This window comes from Borostomias antarcticus (assembly GCF_949987555.1).
Source record: "Borostomias antarcticus genome assembly, chromosome: 2".
NCBI lineage: Eukaryota > Metazoa > Chordata > Actinopteri > Stomiiformes > Stomiidae > Borostomias > Borostomias antarcticus.
Window position 1 is genome coordinate 18,592,202 of NC_140235.1, and position 21,958 is coordinate 18,614,159.

General features: G+C 45.9%; 2 protein-coding genes across 2 annotated transcripts in view; one reads left to right on the forward strand and one right to left on the reverse strand.

Moving 5' to 3' along the window:
• pola1 (polymerase (DNA directed), alpha 1) overlaps positions 1-3,646 on the forward strand; it is a 114,596-nt gene extending 110,950 nt beyond the window's left edge. The window contains exon 37 of the mRNA XM_084450827.1: positions 2,467-3,646. Within this exon, the coding sequence (XP_084306953.1) occupies positions 2,467-2,606 (140 nt within the window). The 3' untranslated portion in view covers positions 2,607-3,646. The remainder of the gene's footprint in view (positions 1-2,466) is intronic.
• Positions 3,647-8,028: 4,382 nt separating this feature from the next.
• On the reverse strand, positions 8,029-14,508 carry arxa (aristaless related homeobox a; the record flags this gene model as incomplete). Its single annotated transcript, XM_084461497.1, has 5 exons — positions 8,029-8,311; positions 9,409-9,725; positions 11,705-11,750; positions 13,388-13,913; positions 14,322-14,508. 5 exons carry the CDS (start codon positions 14,506-14,508, stop codon positions 8,029-8,031), a joined length of 1,359 nt encoding a protein of 452 aa, XP_084317623.1.
• Positions 14,509-21,958: the final 7,450 nt, after the last annotated feature.

Sequence of the window (21,958 nt, forward strand, 5' to 3'; positions counted from 1 at the left end):
TCTCTGTATCCACCCCCACTCACCCCCCCTCACCTCCCTCTCCCTCCTGTGTGTGGAGGGTGGGCCAGTGATTGCGTGTGCGGGTAATAATGCAATTTCGCCGCATTGATCAAATATAAATTGTCCTTGAGCCACGCTTTTCTAATGATCCATTTGAAGACGGCTACTCTGCCACCTCCACTGCAGTGCTCCCTCACCTCCCTCCTCCTCCCCCTCCCTCACCTCCCTCCTCCCTCACCTCCCTCCTTCTCCCCCTCTCTCACCTCCCTTCTCCTCCCCCTCCCTCACCTCCCTCCCCCTCCCTCACCTCCCTCCTCCTCCCCCTCCCTCACCTCCTTCCTCTTCCCTCGCTCTCTCTCTCTCTTTCATCCCCTCTGTCCATCCTTCCCCACCAGCCCAAAGTGAGTGGCAAATCCGCGATTGTCAAATCAATTATTCATTCTGTGCAATTACACTCGCACAAAGAAGTTTCCCCGTGCTCCGAGTGGTGATTAAATTAACTGCTGTTCCAGCTGCCTGCCGCCAGCTAATAGAATATTCATGCGCGCGGCGGACGCAATGGCCGCTCCCCATTAACTTCATCATGCTCACTTAATTACGGGCTTGTTATTGTATTTACACCTAGTTAGACTGTGCAGAGCCCCGATACACTGGCCCTGACGGTGTGTGTGTATGTGTTGGTCATACATCTAGGTACAGCACAGTGTTACACATACAGATGTGTTGTGTGTGTATGTGTGTGTGTGTGTGGCGCGGCGTCATGTCTTCTCCTCTCTCACCATCTCTCGTTCTTCTCTCCCTCTCTCCTGCCTGCGTCGCCTCCTCCTCTGCTCTGTCGTTCCTCCACTTTGCATTGTGGCTCCTCTTCCGTTAACCCCCCCCCCCCCATCTACTGTATTTGAACCTCAACCCCTACTGAGCACTGACTTACCGCGATGGCTCCATCTCTTCCTCCCTCTCTCTCTCTCCCCCTTTCCCTCCCTCCCCCCATCTCTCCCTCTCTTTCTCTCTCTGACTCTTAAATCGTTCTTTTATCCCCTGCACACACAGTGATTGAGGTTGAAAAGAGAGAAGCAAAAAATAAAAGGGGGAGGAGAGAGAGAAAAAGAATTATTTTCTCCTCTCTTTCAGAAATGATGACATGATTGCTTTCGCTTGATCATGCATCATCTTCTCCCTCTCCCCCCTCCCTCTCTCTTTTCCTCGGATAAATAGTCCCCCCCCCCCCCCCTTCCATCTACCGTTTGGACCCTCTGTATCTGGCTCTCTCTCTCCCTCCCCCTCTGTCTCTGACTCTCTCGCTCCCTCCCTCCTTCTCTCGCTCCATCTCTGGCTCTCCCTCCTTCTCATCTCTCGCTCCCTGCCGCCTCTTCCTCCCTCCCGCCTCTTCCTCCCTCCTGTCTCTCGTTCCTTCCTTCTCTCCCTCTCTCTCTCTCCCTCTCTTTGCCGAGGTGAGTATTATCTGGTAACGGTTGCTCATGGTCATTGACTTCCAGTCTCTAGTCGTGTGCGTGTGTGCGCTCGCTCGCATGTGTGTGTATGGTTGCAGTTGTGGTTGCACTTGTGTGTGTGTGTGTATCTCTTTACCTGTGTGCATGCATTAGCTAGTTATGTATCTGTTATTTGTGTGTGCGTGTGTTTATGTGTGTAGGTGTGTGCGTGGCCGTGCGCATGTCCGTCTGGCGTGTGTGTGTGTAGGTGCGTGCGTGGCCGTGCGCATGTCCGTCTGGCGTGTGCTTGTGTGTGTGTAGGTGCATGCGTGGCCGTGCGCATGTCCGTCTGGCGTGTGTGTTTAACCTTTGTTCCTGCTGTCCAGTCAATCCCCCAGTATTTATACAGCAGCCACTAATGCAGCAGGCAGGAAGACAGGACACCCACAGGAGACGGAACACGGAGATGAAACCACGGAGGTGGCAGATGGACAAACTGTCATACCAATGATCTGGACAGATAACACACACACACACACACAGCCAATATGGAGGGTATCCTAGCATAGAAACTGACAGAGGGCCGCTGGTCGTCTCTGGGCCTTCCTGAGGGGAGAGAGAGTCAGCATCGACCCAGCGGCCGCTCTGTGTCCCGGTATCAATCACATTTGTGTGTGTGTGCGTGCGTGTGTGTGTGTGTTTGTGTGTGTGTGTGTGTGTGTGTGTGCGTGTGTGTCATGGTGTGTTATAGTGGTTGTGTGTGTGTGTGGGCATTGCCCCAACCTAGCCCAAATTGTGTGATCGCCCCCAGAGTGATACCTGCCGTGCTCCTCTATAGATCTGTGAAGTCTCAGGTTAAGGGTGAAATAAATCCTAAAGCTTTCATTACTGCAGGACGAGGCGAAACCAGCTCGGCTTCGCATCTCGCTGGGACTTTGTCAGTAACTACGTTTCTCTCTCTCTCTCTCTCTTCCTCTCTCTCTCTCTCTCTTCCTCTCTCTCTCTCTCTCTCTCCCCCCCTCCTCTCTGTCTCCAGTGAAGGTAAAGATCCTCTGGAAGGTGGAGAAGGAGGTGTACCGGAGGCTGAAGGAGGTTCCGGACCGCGCCCTGGCCGCCAGTGGCTACTCTGACATCAACCTCTCCAAACTCTTCAAGGCCTTTACCTCCCTCAAGTAAGACCCGCCCCTTGCCGTCACGCAAACCCCTCATTGGCTGCTGGAGACCTCTGACACCTGACTGACTCCTGCCAGCATCCTACCAGCAGTCTGAGGGGGTGTGACTGAAGGACCAACTGCTGATTTGAGCACCGAGTGTTGTGGTTTGGACTTGGGCTTCCATGGTTTTTCTCCGATGGTCACCTTCCTGGCCTTCACGTGGTCATGAGCGGGGAGATCATGAAGACTCGGGCAGAGTGTTCGTAAACGTACAAATGACTATGTTGACCTCTGTGTGTATGTAATGTAATGGTCTCTGATTCCATATAAAAAAAACAAGATTTTCGGTGGCTAGGGTTTGGTGGGGAGTGGTCAGTATGAGTGTGTGCGTGCGTGCGTGTATGTATGTTTATAGTGATTACAGCCATTTTCTCTGCTCCCCATCAGGTCCATGGTAGCTTGTGTATAACATTAGGAGCCCGTTACGATGAGGCTGAAGAGCCCATCACGTCTCTGCCCCACACACCCTCGCTCTGTCACACACTCATTACCTTGACCCCTCACCCTTACTGGAGATGGCTAACAGGGGTTAGCAATCAGAGCTAAATGACTGGCCATCAGATTGAGGCAGGGTTAAGGTGGAGAAGTCATGCAGGGGGGGGGGTATTGGTGAAGGGCAGTGTGTGGAGATGAGGGCAGCCATATTGTCTAGCCTATCTGTGCACCGATGTGGCATCTTCCTCTCAACACCCTACTGTCTACTCCACGGCCAATTAGCCAGTGATACACACCCCTGGCCGTCGGGTCCGCTGGCACCCCTGAGGCGATTGGACACTCGTTTTGATTACCTCCCCATTCAGCCCATGTGTGTGTGTGAGAGAGAGAGAGAGATGGACGGAGAAAGAAAGAGGGTAATGGTGAACGTGATGGGGTGAGAGAGGCAGGGAGCTCTGCTCTCTTACTCTTTTGTCTCCATATCCAACAGCTGATCCCCCCCACCCCACCCCCCCCATTCTAACCTCTGTTTAAGTGACGCCATTTGATCTATTAATTATTTTTTCTTTTTTTTCTGTGCTGTTTTTAACGTGTCATTTTCTCTGTTTGGACTATTTTTGTAATGATTCATAAACTTTGGAAGGTGTGTTTTGATATTGTTATAAATCGTTGATACAGAAACGTCAATAAAGTTGAAATGAGGAACATTGGATCTTGTGTGCCTGTGCTGGAAAAATGTGCATGAAAGAGGATGTATTTATGTGCATTATAAAGGTGTTATCTGTCAATAATCGGTAGTTTTGTGTTTTTAGCCAAAATTCTCTTTGTGTTAAAAGATTTATACTGCGGGTTCATAGACAGGCGCTTCATGATTTGTACTCTCTTGTAACATCGATGCCAATTTCCATAAATGCTACACTCTTTAGAAATCACTTTCCACCAACGACTTGTGGAACCCACCTTAAGTGAGCACTTCAACCACATTCAGGTGTGTGTGTGTGTGTATGTGAGTGTGTGTGTGTGTGTGTGTGTGTGTGTGTGTGTGTGTGTGTGTGTGTGTGTGTGTGTAGTGGGGGGCTTATAAAATTACTTTGAAGGTAATTTGAAGGTGTAAAATAATACTTGTTGGGAGTTTTTTGAGACGTCTGTGAATGTGCGTGGTCCTTTAAGTAACCCCACAGAGCCAGGTCCGCGCATTAATTCGACCTGGCTAAACTAATAAGAACGAACGGGTCGCATTTTTGTTATGTTAAGCTTTATTGCCTGTCTTTTTGACTAGAATGGCGTTGTTGAGCAAAGCGGCGGACAAGGTATTCTTTGATGAGGGAATTAGTGTTCTATTCTGTCCCTATTATTCATAGCGCGGTGGAACACACAAGTACCAGAGAGGGTGTCAAAAGGAGAGCTCGGCCTATTGCAAAGTGTCCCCCTTGTTCGCGCTGAAAGGGAAGCTATGAGACGATAAACCGCTTAATACACTGAGCTAATTGGATGAGAGCAAAAAAGACGGGAATTAAGGGGCGATCCAAAAGGGACCCTAGTGCCAGGGCTGCTTTTCAGGCCTTTCATTTCGTGATCTCCTCCGCTTCTCCGGGGGAGGCGAGGCTGTTCATCAAAGCGCCTTTTTAGAGCTCCTCTCCCGGGGACTGAGAGAAGAGTGAGCCGGTTGAGGCGCAGAGTGATTGGGCCTATTCTCTCTGAGGGACATGGTGGGAGAGCCGAGGCCCCGGAGAATCGGAAATCAGCGGTCAAATCAGTCTCGCAAATAGAGCAGGGCAGGAATGGCAATCTTGAAAATGGGAGCTCCATTGTGGGACTATTTTTTTTCTTTAGACACCTGTAGCCTACAGACAATAATGTAAGAACGAAGCCTCGTGGGTATTAGGTGAAAGTCATGATGTTCTCTCCTAAAAGGACCTCTTTTAACTTCTACATTTAATTTGATCATTTTAGACTTGTTGCATACGCTGACAGCATATTCGACATTCATTATCCAACTCGTAGGCCTACATGGCGTCTGATGCCCTGCCCATATTGTAATTGGAAAAACGTCCACATTATTCAATTTCTTGTGTAGGCCAAATGTGGTTTCGCAATGAGCCCGGACGACACCTTTTCAATTTCTCGCTCTTTTTTGCTCTGGAAAGAAGTTTAAGCCTCGCGCGCAGCAGGTCACCCGCCTCCCGGATTGCACCTGCATTCCCCAGATATTAGGTGCAAATTGGTTTGCCATTCATTAGTTATATTCACAATATGATTAAACCACCCCGGACAATAAAAATCCTAAAGGCCTATACAGAAAGCACGCTCTAATGGTCTTTCATATGCTAGCCTATATAATGAGAATTTTAACAGTTCGCATCAGGGCGAGGATTTGGGCCCACAAGAGAAAATTGGTTTCTTTCTGGTATGGCATTATGCTCCATATAGCAGATTTGAGTTTGTCATGCATGACATGCGTTTGGTCTTGTGGGCCCAATGTCATTCCGGAGGGAGGGTCCTGATGGGCGTAATATTTATTGGAATATGAAGTGTCCAACGTGTCTCTCGCTCCTTCTCTACCCCTCTCCCCTTCTCTGTCTCCCACACACAGACACTTCACAGTAGCCTAGTCACACCTTCTCCAGCGGTACCTCCACCCGTCCCAGGCTGGCTCTTAGAAGATCCCTATTCTGATTTGATTTCGCTTGTTTGCAGAGGAATGAATGAATCCGGATTAGCTGGTATAGGCCCATAAAACAAGGCGAGTGAAAGGTTTTTTTTCTCCGAAACAGCCAATAAAGGGGACTAAATTAATCCGCGGGGTAATTTCACGCGGTTTGGTCCGGCACCATGGACGGGTCAAACGAGCGAGAATGACTTCACTGAAAGGCGCGCATTGATTGCTGTAATAGGGCTGCATCCCGCGTGAGATCCAGAGGAGGGGATTTGGGAATTAACCGAGGGAGGAGGTGGGTTGTGCAGGGGGACTCGAAAGAAAGACTTTTTGATAAAGTGGTTTGTTACTTCATTAATGACAATGGGACTCGTTTCCATCGACATGGTATTAGAGATGTTAAGACCAATTTAGCGCCTTTTAAACGATTTTAAAGGGAGTTTCGTGAAGGAGCCCGGATAAAGTGGGCGCTCTAATTGAAAACCCTCGCCTTTGTCGCGCGTTCACATTACCTCATGAATATATGGGTCTGTATTTTGTCTACTGAACGGAAGCGGCCCTGAATTATAGGCTATTTGCCATTAGGACTCTAATTCATTTTCTCTTTAATTTATTCAAGGTGGTCATCAAGCCGATTACCAACACCTTAGAGCCCCTGCATCACAACTTTTTTCCCTTTCACTTGCCCTGAACGTTGACGCAATAAAAAATAATTGAAATAGAAGGCAATGCCTATTTAGTCTATTTAAATGTTTAATAACTTTTATAAAATAATATAATTCATCAAAATGTATTTGAAAACTCTTCACATTAAATTAACTAGGCCTACATTTTGTCCAGCATTTGAATAAAATAATGCTGATCTTATTTTGATTGGAGAATATTGTGATTTTCTTAAATTATTAATTTAGGCCTACATACATTTATAAAAGACAAAGCATCCGTTTTTTAATAACAATTTTATTAATATTTCTATAGTTCTATTTCACATGTTTTAATATTCTGGTTTAGACCTATGTCACTTCTATAAGAGTTGGAAATAATAAAGGATAATTCATTTAATCAGCATCATTTATTCAAATATGTTCTCCGAAATACTAAACCAGAAATGTACAATCACAAAAAAAACTCCTGTCCTTGACTCAATCGCTTGGGATACAGATTTGACATAAATAATTATCTAGAAACCTAATATTTCATGAACACAGATGAAATTCTACACAGGGCAACATTCATATGACACTACATCAAGTGCAACTGCTCCAAACAGGGTCTCTTTTCAAATATACAGGACTCCATTTTGAAAATTATCATTTTTTGTCTTTTTCAAAATTTTACAGTTTACATATACAATATATCTCCCACAGTTTAGCCACTAGAGGGTCTGATACAATCTAAACCTCAGTTTGTGTGTCTTGTAGTCACACCATGAGCCAGTATGATATTATTGAATGGTATCATCTATTCACTTAGCTAATAACCTCTTTCTCCAAATTGTAACTCAAAGCCAGTGTTTCAAAATGAGAATCTTGCTCATGTTGAGATTAACCCTGAATTGTAACCATGGTGCTTACTGGAGAACAAACTAGACGCTGGTCAGATTGGACCAGACTGCAGGGAAGTCTATGGACAGTTTCCTTTGGCATGGAGACCTCTGACAACCAGGCTTGCAACAGAAGTGTCCCAAAACATCACTGTGAGTAAAACGGCACAAATTTGAACACTGCATGATGTTGTCCAGGTGCAACAGAATCCATTCTTAATTCTGTCTCTGGTTCTTCCGTATTTCTCTCCTGTATGCTTGTGAGTGATTGTGTGTGTGGTTCTGTTCTCGGGTCTCGGGTGCTTGTATCCTCCCTGTCAGAGCAGTTGGTGTGGATGACCCGTCATGTTTGTGGCTGCATCATCACTCGTGGCACAGCAGGTAAACTCAAACAGGATGTGCACCTTGGGAACCAGGAAGTAGCTCTGCACCGGGCACTGTCATTAGTGGTTCAGTTTGTGGTGTGTACAGAGATACAGAGATATGGGCAGAAGCCACGGCTATTTCATTAGGGTGTCATGACTATAACTATAAGCTCTCTCTCCACGTGACACACAAACACTGCGCTCCCAGTTAGCTACTCTCCTAAAATTTGGTCGTGCTTTTTGTTGGGGGGGGGGGGGGGGGGGGGTTGGTGAGGTATGAGGGGAGGGGGATGCCAGGTTGGGCATACTGTGCCGGAGGTATGAGGGGTTAGGGCCAGGGCAGTAGGCCCTAGAGAGAGGGGACCCGGCCTCACGTGAGAGCCATTCAGCATACCTCCTTCCCCGGAGCGCCGGTGGGGAGGATGTTGAGCTGAGTGAGCTGAGCGGAGTGTTCTTTGGCCTTGAGGCGCAGGGCGGCGATGCTGGACGCTCTGCGGTCCGCCGCAGCAGAGGAGGACGGGGAGGAGGAGGAGGAAGAGGAGGAGGTGGTGGAGGGGTCGGACAGGACCGGGGCAGGGTGAGAGGGGCTCTCCAAAGGTGGGGCGGGCTGGCGGAGGAGGGCGGCTGCGGTGGAAGCGCTGGTCAGTGGACCCATACTGGAGAACAGTCTGAGAGAGAGAGGGATGGATGGAGGGAGAGAAGGAGATGGGAGAAGTTACGTATTCGACTGATTTCAGGTCCCACGGTCAAAGTGAATCGGGAGATTAAACATATTGTTGTCGTTAAACATATAATTAATTCTGGAGAGGATGTGTCGTCCCCGTGTGTCCATGCAGCCGTGGGTTTGTGCCCCGGTCTCGCCAGATCTGAGTATGGCCGGATCCGAGTATGGCCGGATCCCGGATGAAGCAGCACATTGGGCAGCCGGACCCAGCACTACAGCGTACCCCCGTCCGGCCTCAGAATCACGGCCACAGGCCTGAGGGGTCAAGTGGCCTAGCTGTCTCTCTCTTATCGGATCGCTGACCGGCGGGGCTGTGTGACAAATCTTCAGCAGTAAGAATGGGTCAATTAGACAATATGTCGGGTGTAATTGGTTATCAAATTGGGAGAAAACAAGATTACTTTTTTTTTTAAATAATGGTTTGTTTTTAAAGTAAAAATTATACAAAATATAATTATTACATAGTAGCCTGCTGTATAAGATAAAAGCCATGGTGGCCTGCAGGTATTTGCCATAGAGGGTAAAACTGTACATCTTTATAGTATTGGCTTCCAAGAGTTCTGGTATCGCTGCAGATGAATGTATAGTAAGAGGGAAGCCTAGGGTTCTGTGAGGGGGACTGTGGTAGAGGGAAGCCCAGGGTTAGGTGAGGGGGACTGTGGTAGAGGGAAGCCCAGGGTTCGGTGAGGGGGACTGTGGTAGATCGAGTCTGACTCAACACCTCCCCTCACAGCTTGCTGCTGCTGCATCACACTGGGGTCTAATTACTGACACTGACAGGCCAACTGACAGTCTGGCTGACGATCGCACTAACAGAAACAACTCTCATTAGCATGCACATTCACAGGATAACTTTCAATGCAATTCCTTTGTAAATGTTGAAAATCCAATAAAGTATTAAAAAAAAAAAAAAAAAGCATGCACAGTCACTACACACAGACAAACACTTGCATATTGTACAACAAGTGACACCACACACACACAGACACACACACACGTGTGGTGGAAGTTGCATGTGAGTAGAGGTACCTAGGTTCTCACCTGCCGAAGGTGGGTCCAATGAAGGCCGGGTGGCGGAACATAGCGGCGGTTCCCAGGAAGGTACCCAGGCCCAGGGGTGTGGCCAGGGGCGGGGCCGAGCCGTTGTGAGGAGGGGCCAGGCCAGGGAAGGCGGCGGCGGCCGCTGCGGTCCAGGCGGACTCCAGGGCGGGGTGGTGGGTGAAGGGTCCCCCGTCAAGGTAGTGGCTGAGAGGGTGGGCGGCCGCCAGCGGCCCGGGGAAAGGCAAGCCTGAAGGGTGAGTCTGGACCCCAGCCTTCTCCCTCTTCCTCCACTTAGCCCTGCGGTTCTGGAACCACACCTGAGCAGCAGGAGAGAAAGAGCAGGTACGTTCAACAACCATAGGGCTGAGGGGGTGGATGGGAAGAGAATGTACTAGAACAGAATACAAAGAATTACTCAAGGCTGAAGAGGAGATTTTGTTCCAACCAAAGTTGGAACTCCTCTACAACTTGGTAGGCTACGCATATGGGACATTCAGAAATGTAGGCTACAACTGAACGTTGTGACCCTATTCATGGGTACCAAATGTAGTCCTAGACCTGTCATCTTTGTGTCCTCCACAGGTGTATCAAGTGGTCTAATTGGCTCTAGTGCATAGAATCATATGCAATCAGACAAATTGACACACCTGTGTAAGGCACAAATATGGCAGATGTTGACTTGGACTACATTTGGTACCCATGAATACTTCTAGCCTAGGCTTATTTCTAAGTCCAGAAAACAAAGTACACTCATATTATCCCCATTTAGGCCTGTCAGCTGTTGCATATTCATCATCTGGTTCGGTTATTTTCCTTCGGTAGGACTAATGTCGGTCGATCCACTGTTAATTTCTACTTGAAAGAAATCTCAGAGCCCGTCTCTTCGCGGTTCGGAAGGTAGCTGGGCTAATAGGCGGAAAGTCAACGGTAATTACAAGCGCACTAAACCCGCGCCTTCACGGGCCGTAAGTTTGCTAATTAAAATCCGGTCCAAGCAGACCAAGATCGAGGTGAGGCGCGATAATTAAGAGTCGTGTTAACAAAAGATTGAGAAATTAACCGCTGAACAGAGTCCAGTAACAATTAATGCGATTTAAATGAAATTCTTCGAAATGTAGAACTGTTTGCTAGAGTGTATTTACCTTTCCCACGCACCCCCTATGCCTAGTTTGCGCTGCTGAAATGGACTAGGCCTACTGGCTCTCACAATGAGAAAATGTCAACATAAGAAAGTGATTGAACGGGTGAGCTTGAGCGACAGTGACACACACACACACACACACAGTCATTCCCAAAGCTGTTTAGCATTACATGGCCCCTCGGGAATTTATGAGTTTTTATCACCTCCTGATGGCGCCCGTTAAGTGATTTGTTCACCTAGGGTCCCCAAAGAGACATCTGTTGTCGGCCATAACCCCGGAGTTTCCACCATGTTTGAACTGTCTCTTTGGTTATGAGACCGAGGCCTCGACATGCACGCCACGCTTTCACCGGAGCGGAGGGGAGGAGGGGCGACGCAAACACCTTTAATGGTCCCTCATTCGCTCCAAGTGCAAAGCATTGGATCAATGCAGGTCTATTGCAATCACATAATGGGAAATCAAATAGCATTATGCCGCCACCCCTCTATCCTCTCCCCATCACTCATCCCTCTCTCTCTCTCTCTCTCTCTCTCTCTCTCTCACTCTCTCTCTCTCTCCCCTCTCTATGCCCTGTGAAGGGAATTCAATCATCATCTTATTCCAGAAATAGCCGGTGTTTGCTCTTGCACTAAGTGAGCTTTTATGAATCGTCCGCGTTCGCTTAATTACCACTAAAATGTCCCAGTCGCATGTAATAACTTTCAATAACAGGAAGGACCTTACCTACGCAGCAATTGGGGTCATTTAACACATTTTAGAGTAATAAATCATTGTCTCAAATAGCCCTTGCTAGCCGCGCTTCAATTTAGATTGTAGGCCTACAATTGCTTTGCATTAGACAAGGTCCACACAACTAAAATATTTTAATGAAAAAAAGGATATTTAAACAATAAGACTAGCTTGGCCTCTTTTTTTATTTAAATTTGTGTACGCCAGTTAATTTAAATATAGTCTATATTTGAAAATACATTGCTTACAATATAAATTCTGTGTAGGATCTGGTCTGGAAAATTGTCCATAAATCACCTTTGCAAAAATGGACACCCCTCAACCCACCCATGAGTCCATAACCTGAATTATATGATTTGATTAAAGTATCCAACAATATATATTTTTTAAATGTTAGGTTAACTAGTACAATTAATGCCACTTACTTGCACGCGTGCCTCGGTGAGATCCAGCCGCATTGCGAGCTCCTCTCTGAAAAAGCAGAAAAGGTTACAGGCCACTGTTAGTCACTAAAGGCGACTCGATGTTTTTCTCTCTCCTTAACCGTCAACAATAGGCGACCATAATAGTTTTCCCTTTCTAAAGACAGAAAACACAGAGGACCGCTACAGGCTTGACTAGGCCTATTTTCCCTTCCCATTGGTTACGTAGGTCGTCGGATGGTTGTAATATATTTTCCTTAATGGCCCTCTTATACAAGTGTATTTTCTTATAGTCACTATAACGACATAATGGTTGGACTTCAAAACACAAAGCAGTACAGCGCTTTGCTGAAAGGCTAGGCTATCTGCTCAAGTAAATTACAATTCGCTTTAGAAATAAACTACATCAATTCAGAAACATCGATAGAACCGTACCTGTCAATATTTAAAGCACAATAGCCAGTGTTAAACCTTTTGCAAATCAACATGTGTTATTCCTTATCAATAATTGGCTGCGTAGACGGTGAGGCCTGTATGGAGCGGTCCATCCTCTGCTCGACAGGCATAACCCATGTCTCATGTTTAATTTCTTATCCGTCATTTGGGAGAGTGGAGTCTATTTCTTCCGCTGAGTTTTGTAACAATAAAATGAAAATATAGCCTATATATTCTGACTAATTTGCGAACGCGCAATTTCATAATAGTTCCTATTTATGAAAGGAATCCTGCTTTGGCAACTAATAAATAGGCTATGCTATGTGTAGATGCACTTAAGTGAGTCAACATGTGCTTGAAAAATTCCCTTGTATACCCTAACAACAGCCTACTTTACCAATGCTGAAAATTATCCATTGGTTTTCAATTTTGATAATGCTATAGCCTACACAAATAAATGTAGGCTATTCATATAGCCTGGGCCCATTGTCCTCAGATAAATGATAGCTAATCTTGCGTCACTGTGTGTGTGCGCGTGTGCGTACGTGTGTGTCTGTGCGCGCGCGCGTGAGTACGCTACCCCCTTGAGCTAGGGAAGGCCTATAAACCTCATTTTGGCTGGATGCATACAATGTAAGCTGCAAGCCCTATCAGCTAGGCTAATTCTTCTTAGGCCTGTGGCAACAATATCAATATCCCCTATAACAATACGGTGAAGTAAATGCATAAGAAAACGTGTTAGTACCAATTTGAGCTATTGTATGGGCTTATGTAAGGCACGGGTATACTTTAAAAAGTAAGTGTCGAATTGCATTCAAGCCTCTCTATTGAAAGACTAGGCCTATAAGTCCCGAATATTATTGACATGTAGCCTAGGCTATTGATGCTGAAGGTATGTGCATTAAATCACTCCATAATAATTAAAATAAAATGCATTTGTTTTATATTGAGTTGGGCGAGATTGAATTAGGCTATTATTGTCACACCAAAGAAATAAAATTGAAATTGAAAAAAACGAATTTGGGTAATTATAATAGCCTAGTAGGCTAATGGTGAATAAAATAGGCTTGTATTTAATTGTTAATTTCATATAGGTTTTGTAGTAGCCTGTCTCTGTTGTCATCACTGTTATCATTATGATAATACAATTATTATTTAGCCTTCATAATCCAATTAAACAATGTATTTGGCTAATATTATTTGTGCAAAACCAAGTGCTGAATGGTGTTTGAAGTTTGCTCTTTAACCTACCTAGTGAACACGTCAGGATAGTGCGTCTTCTGGAAAGCCCTCTCCAGTTCTTCGAGCTGGTAACTGGTAAACGTAGTCCTGTATCTTCTCTGCTTACGTTTCAGCATCCCTTCCTCCGAGTCGCTGCCAGCGGACAGACACACGCTGTCCTCCCCGTCCCTCACGTCGCCATCCCCGGCGTGGCTCTCCCTCTCTTCATCCTTTGGGGATAGAGCTGTGTCGCCGCACGCCTCATCGTCTTTCCCTGCGTCCTCTTCGAACTTCAATGGGCCCAGTTCTACCAAACCCAGACTCCCGTCCTCTGACCCTTCCTCGGGGCTCTGTCCTCCCTCTCCCCGGCTTAGGGATGCATTCTCCCGATATGATTTACTGCGGCTGATGCTCACCTGCGGCGCCTGACTGATTTTGAGGCTATCGCAGGCTTGATCCAACAGGAGCCGCTCCCTGTCAAACTTCTCCCCGTGGTCGTGAAGGTATTTCCCCCCGGGCCCATAAAGCCGTCGCAGCTTGGGTGGCAGGTGCATGTCTGCGTCGAGAGACAGGGGGTCTTTAGTTGAGCCTGTAAGATACCAACGGTATGAAGATATAAGAAATTTGTACAGAGGAAAACATGAGATCCCAGAACCAAGGCGCAAGGCTTATAGATGGATAGATACTTTACTGACCCCCCTAGGGGGGATTTGGCAATTATGGCAATTACGCACAAAACAACACTGATGATTTTCAATTTGTAATTTTCATAGGCAGTTGGACACATCAGGCTATGGGCCATTGTGATACAAAAACGTACAAACACTTAACAATACTTTAAAATACATTTCTGGTATTTGGTTATCGTTGCTGCCTCTTATTTTAATATATAGTCCTATATGCTATACTGTAAATGACCCACACGACGTCTCCACTAAGCGCTTAGAGGGTAGGCCTATCTTACCTTCAGGCAGCTTGTTGAGTTCCCCTCTGCCTGGCAGCGCTGTCAAACTTGGCGTCCCTATCAGCCTCGCTTTGCAGGGACTCCGACGGCCCAGAATACTGTCTATACAATACGACGAAAGCAGAGTAGGTGATCTACTCTTTAGTTCGCCCCGGTCGTGAATATCTTCTTCAAACTGACCACTCATTTTGTCGATGTGTTGGGACTTCTTATTTGACAGGAGAGTGCGCGTAAAAGGGGTTCTCTCCCTCTCTCTCTCTCTCTGTCTGAGTTGGTTCCTTCTCTCGCTCCTCTCTCTCTCTGTGTTGTAGTTAATGACAGACGCTGTTTGCTGCCGTGCGCTCCGCTCTCCGCGCGCTCTCATCTACACGTATTATCGCGCGCCTGATTGGTTCGTGTGGGGAAAAAGAGTGGCTTTATATATTTTTGCCATTAAAGTTAATTTGAGAGAAACGGAATAAAGCGTGAAATGGAGTTCTGCTCTGGTGGACTGAACTCAATTTGCCCAACTACAGGAACTAACATTTATTTCATCTTAATGTTGATATAGCCTAAACCAGGCCGTATGCAATGCTATCAGCTTTTTACAGTAGCCTACCGAATAACCCATATGTTGGTTTAATCTGAGTTTACTGAAATTAAAGAACTAAGAGTTATAACAACATTGATATTAACAATAATACCACCATCATCACCAAACGAATAGGCTACTATTGCTATCATAGGCTATATGGAGTAGCCTAGCCTAGGTATCAACAACAAAAATATAATTGACAACTACAATAGTGAGTAGAATCTAACAAATAGACACGAAGACATAGTCTAGCCTAGTTACAATATAGTCTAGCCTTGTGTGTCGTGGATCACATTACAAGGTGACATCTGGGCCAGAGTTTGCTTTGAACCTCGTTTGTAGCAGCATACCACTCAGATCCTGACATTAATGTAGCCTATTCCTTTAATATGAATTGGATCAATAAGACACAGTAAACGCATATTGCCTCATTAGATCTGGTGCTAGACCGTTGGCCTCAAACTGAAAGACAGTAGGATAGTGAGCCATCAGCTGCTATGAAAATTAATGAAAAAGTAGGCTATCGAAGGTATCGAAGATGCCTGCATGTCTATCTGTTTGTCTCTCTCTCTATCTCTCTCTTTCCTCTGACACACTCTCTCTCTCTCACTCTCTCTCTCTCTCTCTCTCTCTATCTGTCACTCTCTCTCTCTCTCTCTCTCTGTCACACACACACACACACACACACACACACACACACACACACACACACACACACACACACACACATTAATTGCCTGGTCTCTGGCCTGGGAATTGTCGAGGCGATCAAATGGCCGTGCGTGCGTATGATTGACTTAAAAAGTGAGACGCCGCGCAGGGCGCCAGGACGCCGCGCAGACTGGCGTTGGAGAGGGGAGATGGATCGAGAATGTAATTTTAAATGAAAGTCTATTTAACCCGCTGCGAATGGCGTGACCCCACCTTCGCCTCCAAACCCATCACTGTTAAAAGGATCATTTTCAGAATTCAATCCCAAAACTTCAACAAGCTGCAATTTACTCTTCTTTTCCATTTATGTCCATGCCCAGTTACTCTGCCAGAGATGCCGCAGCAAATGAAAAATAACAACAGAAATAGGCTATGTCCAGAAACAAATTACAACTTTTAAAAAGTAGCAGCCCTATAACCTTTTCACTGTTTGTGCTCTTTGGGCAAAATTCCAAGATCGCCAGCCTATGGGAATGAAAATATATTTCGGGGTCAGGTCGTAGGCTATGGTCTGGGCCAACAAGTCAGCACGCAATTCAACGAATCTCTTTTTTCAAAATTATCTGGGTACAAATTACAGCGCAGTGTGTGCACACCGTCCTCCTAATTTGACTTTTGATGTAACAAGGGGACTGTGGCCTAACCGATGATCCTTGTTATTTACAATTAATTCTCCGTGTTTGTGGTGTCAGAAACTTCAGGGCCCCGCTTTAGCACTCCGATCAACACAGTAATGAGAGCAATAACAATATAAAATGTGTATTTTTTCCCCCGTGCGTGGTCACAAACAGACGCGCGTAATACAGACGGGTATTTAGAGTGGCTATGTAATTTGGGGTCTACAATTTGATTCATTTATCCTCGCTCTGTTATTAACCCGGGAAACGAGATGTCAGACGCCATTTCAGTCAGCAGGACATCCGTGCTTTGTTTAAATGCACTAATTACGCGCATACATTAGCGAAGGACGAAATAAGGCAATTTTCACATTTTCAATGTTCGGTCTATTTAGCGCGCCGCATGCGGTTGAAGAGTTGAGGAGAGAGGCAGTGCCTGTCTCGCGCTCCTGATCCGTTCTTGTCCTTTTCACCCGTTGCCACGCGTGCATGTCGTATTTCCATAACATTCTAACTGCATGGTCTATCATGCAGAGGCTCATGTTTTCCTCTAAGCAGGTATACAAGAAGGTGTAGCCTCTTGTTATGTGCATGACCTTTGGGGCCATAATGTCAGTGTGCTCAATTGCACAACTCCTGATGTAAGACGAGGTCTTCCTCACACACAGCATAGAGCATGAGCAGCATCATGCACTTTGACAGAGCAGGTGCTTCAGGTGTTTACCGCCAGCCTCGGTCGAACCAGGCGTGTCCAGCTTTAGAATCCAACTTTAGAATCCGCGTTTCCCAGAGGCATCGTAGCGCGTTCATCGTGATACGTCGTAAGGTCCCCCTCTAGGTGGCGCGTCGTTTCCCAGAGCCTATAGGCTAAGGTATAGCCTACCTTGGCTAAGGAGGCTCTGAGAAACAGCTTCCAAGGTACATCGTAAATCGAGCTTACGATGTACCTTCTGAAGATACATCGTAAGCTCTCCCTTTAGCTCAGTGTTTTTCAACCTTTTTTGAGCTACGGCACATTTTTGACATAAAAAAAATCCCACGGCACACCACCATCCCAAAATGAATAATTAACATGGAAAGATGTATATAACTGGTGCACACGGTCAAATTTAGGCACTTTTATTAAATGGAGCGCATGAATATGAAACTTGTCACCATTTAGGCCTACAAAACAAAGAGCATTTAACACTTTTAATATAATAGCTGACAGGCACACGCGAAGCTCTTGTTCAACAGCTCGAAGTCTCTCTCTGTTTTTAGTTTTAATTGCAGTTAGGCTTGAGAAGCTGAGCTCGCAAAGATATGTTGTGGAAAAGGGAAGCAGAGTTGAAAGGTCCTGTCTCAGTTCAATTAGTTCTTCTTGCTCTTGCAAAGTCATGTCCTTTCCGAAAAGAACAGATGAGCTGTATGGGTTCCTCACAGGGGCGGGGTGGCCATCGGGAGGTTCGGGACGACTCCCGAACGGCCGACCCATCCAGGCCGAACCGGCTGGGGGGGAAAATAAAATAAAAAATATTGTATATTATAGTTATAATATATTTCCCGGTGGCCTGGCGCGCCAACTGGCCTGGCCCGCGGTGAATGGCCTGCCCCCCTGTCAACAAATCGCGCAGCACCCCCCCCCCCCCGTCGACGAATCGCGCAGCACCCCCCCCCCCCCCCCCCGTCAACAAGTCGCGCAGCACCCCACCCCCCCCCCCCTCCCGTCAACAAAACGAAACTGAAGGTTTTCCATCTCACCGCGTCGGCTCGGCTAGTGGCCTGACTGGGGCTACATTTCCCGGCAGGAAATATTCACCCAGTCCGGCCCTGGTTCCTCACCCAGTCCAATGAGTCAGTGGAGGCTAAGAGGAAATAAAATGACATCTCCTCGAGGCTTTCCAAATGTTCCCCTATTGTCTCGTTCAACGCTGCATGTCCTTGACATTCTTGAGTGAGAGGTAACATGTCAAGCGATTTCTACTTGATTGCATACGATTGCATAGCCTACATGTCGGCTAAAAAAGTCAGTCATTCTCAAAATAATAATTATTATAATTTTAATATTATTACTGACATTTGACAATTTTCCACGGCACACCTGACAATCTCTCACGGTACACTAGTGTGCCGCGGAACACCGGTTGAAAAACACTGCTTTAGCTGACGCGCTGTTTCCCAGAGCCTCCTTAGCCAAGGTATACCTTAAGAAGCGTCGTAGATCGCCAAGGTACATCGGGTATATAGCCTACGCTTAGGCCTACCTCCGCAGTTGCCTAGGCTACTGTAGACTGTAGACCGAGATATACCACCCTTACGAAAAGGTCAAATGTAAGATCTACCGTTGTTTGCACATTTCGTGGGGTTGATGGAAACCGGGGATAGCCTGTCTATCTCCTGGTGATACTACTGTAACAATCCCACTGCACGTTACCAGGCATTCACCTGGCGCCATCTCCTGGACTGAATAGAGACTCCTTGAAATGCCCACTAGTGGGACACCAGGTGTCCAGTCCAGATGAGTGTGCGATCACAAGAAAAGTAAAAGCACTCCATGGTAGATAGGTGATCCTAATTTACATTGTAGCAGTTGAACCAGTGACACAAGTGTCTCAATGTTATACAGTAGGCATAGGCCTACTGACAAGGAACACATTATTTATTTGAGCCGAAGGTCACATCCAGACCATGCAAGCTCTCATCATCAAGTCAGTGGGCCATATCTAAAACAACTCAAACACCTCAATGTTTAATCTTTTGGCTACTTATTGTTCATATCTTCTGGCCAGATAGATCGATAAGCCTGCACGACTCTCTTTCGATGGCACATGCGTGCACGTACACACGCACGCACCCACACCAATCTACACCCACTGTGTGCTTGTAGACTAGGTGTATGTGTGTCTGAGTTTGTGTGTGAGACTAATTGACTGAGTTAATAATTAGGGGCCAGGCAGCGTAGCTGCCGTAACCCTATTGTATTTGCCTATATTATTATTATTATTATTATTCTCCATCTTCCACTGAAGTCTGACTTCTCGTGGACAAAAAATCACCAAACTTTGCACATAGCTCCAGTACTATACCCAAAGTCCTCAACCTGCATTGTAGGTCAATAAAGCTGAAGGTGGCGCTACAGCACCAGTCTAAAGTTTAAAACTTTAAAAAATCATTACAAATCAGCCATAGGTGCTATCACTGTAAAACCACCATGTTAATGTAGTCCCAAGTGAGACAAAACTTTCATACGCTCTGACCTTGCAGGAATTTTGAAGTCCACCACTCTGATTTTTAATTTAATTTAAAATTTTATTACAATTTATTTAATTTAATAAACTGTAAAACCTATCAAACCTATATCCTCCCACACTTTTTGTTCAATTGACACAAAAATTGATATAGGTATCTCCAGACTGTCCTTACCAAACAATCCTCACATATTTTTGAAATATGGAAAATTGAGCCCACAGCACATCAAAAAGTTTTACTGTTAACAGTTCTGTATACAGTTCCTATTAATTCTCGCCAAATCAATGTCTGATCATCCTCATAAAAAGTGACAACATTGGCCACATATCCAAGATGTAGTCTGATTTATTTCAGAATTTTATCTCAAAAATAGAATTTTTATTAATATGTTTAATTCTGTCCTCTGAAACCAACACTTCATACAGAGAAAACTACATTACCCACAATCCAACACAAGCTCCACGAATCGGAGACATCGCTGTTGGCAACCCTACCCCCGCCGAGGATTACAATGACTAAATCGATTGATTGGCAACTGACTGAGTACACAGCTGCTGAAGTTAATGTTAAATTATGAAGAAAAGCAAACAAAACCTGTAAAAATTAATAAACATATCTCATCCCACATTTTTCAATCAATTAACACCAAACTTGCTACACTGGAACTTCAGACTGTAATTCACAAACTCATTGACCAGATTGTTGAATTATCAAAATCGATCTTAGAATGCAACAACATGTTTTACAAATGTTTTACTATACGATACGAATGTACAAAATGAACATTGGAATGTCAACTTTCTTGTTGTCCTCCTATTCTCTCGCTTATTGCTCCTAAACTTGTCGGAAATTGCCTGGCCCCGCCTCATCGCTGTGATAGATTTGAATCGTCATGATAGACGAGTGACATTTGGACACCTCTGTGCGCGAGGTTTAATCTCACAGTTTGAGCGGTTAACGGAAAATGAGTAACAACGGCAGTCTCGTGGCCTAGGTGCCTGTGACTTGTCTTCATCCTTTCGCTGTGACATAATTGGATGCTGCTCTGCTTGAGAGGGCGAGCAGGAAAAAGAGAGGAGAGGAGGGGGCTTTTAAGGCGCGCGCGTAAGCAAAGTTAATTAGCGGTTATTAACAGCCAGCATAATGAGAGCGCGAGGGAGTCAATTTAATGACTTTGTTAGCGCGAGTTCAGAACGACAGGCGATGATCGGAACAACAAAGGCAATCATCGTCCGTAATTTCCAACGGTAATACGGTCTGATAAAAAAAACAACGGGCACTAATTTTGCTCAACTGACTCGATAATTTGCCCTTAGGTAAGAAAAGAATTGATGACTTGAATATTTCAAAACCAATATTAGTCTTTTTTCCACTGAATGATTAAGTAAAATGGGCCTTTTTGGCATTAAGATTTATCTGTGACTTTCGCTCGGGAGGAAGAGCGAATAGGCTCTGAAACTTTATTTCCTGTCCTATATTATTGGATTAAGTGATTTATCAGGGGTGCGCTGGGTGTACCGCACACCTGATCCATCACTTAATCCAATAGTATAGGACAGGAAATAAAGATGCCCACTTCCTTTCAGGAAGTAGTGGAGCTGGTGCACAGAGCCTATTGTCCAATGATCGCCTGATCGGCGGTTCGATTCCCGGCTCCTCCTGTCCACATGTCGAAGTGTGGGCAAGAAAGTGAACCCCAAATTGCTCCCAATAAGCAGGCTAGCACCTGTGAATGTGTGTGTGTGATTGGGTGAATGAGAGGCCATTGTAAAACGCTTCGTCCGTTCAGGAAGAAAGGCGCGATTTGCAGCATGACCGTTTGGCTACTCCTCGAATTTGCTGATGGTGTTGCAAATATGTTTGGGGCATTCCATACAAGCCTAGCCTACATACGCACTTCGGCTTTAGTTCGTTTTATAAGCAAGACGTAGTTGAAGATTTGGGGCCATGGAGTTCAACGCTCTGACGCTAATTCTGCGCTCAATCGCGTCAGTGGGTAGATAGGCTGCGGTATGCATAGCCTAATCCTTTATCACAAAATATGACTTGAAGAACATTCTTTGCGGTTGTGATTAGCCTATACCATAGCAGGCGCATAGCAACAGTTGATGGTTATGGACAGATGGGGAAGTTACCAAAGGCGCACGCATAATTTTACGCATCGTTTCACCATTCCACAGATGTGTTGAGGAAAGATGCAGCCTACATTGTCCAATACGGGTTACCATCGATCGATTCGGGGAACACTAGCCTTGCGGCCCGCTCTTAAATTCATTGCAGGTGGATAGGTCACGGCTGCGAGCTGCAGCAATCTCGCAGGCCCATTGTCTCCACTGATTAGGCTACTGCTTTGATCACAAGATGAATGAAGAGACACTTGTATGCTGATACGAACGTCTGCAGCACGACATGAGAGCAACTAGGGGTTGACCGCACACGACAGTACTGAGACGCATTCGCCCTTGTATTGATTGCGGGCCTCCATTTAATTCATCTACGCCATCACC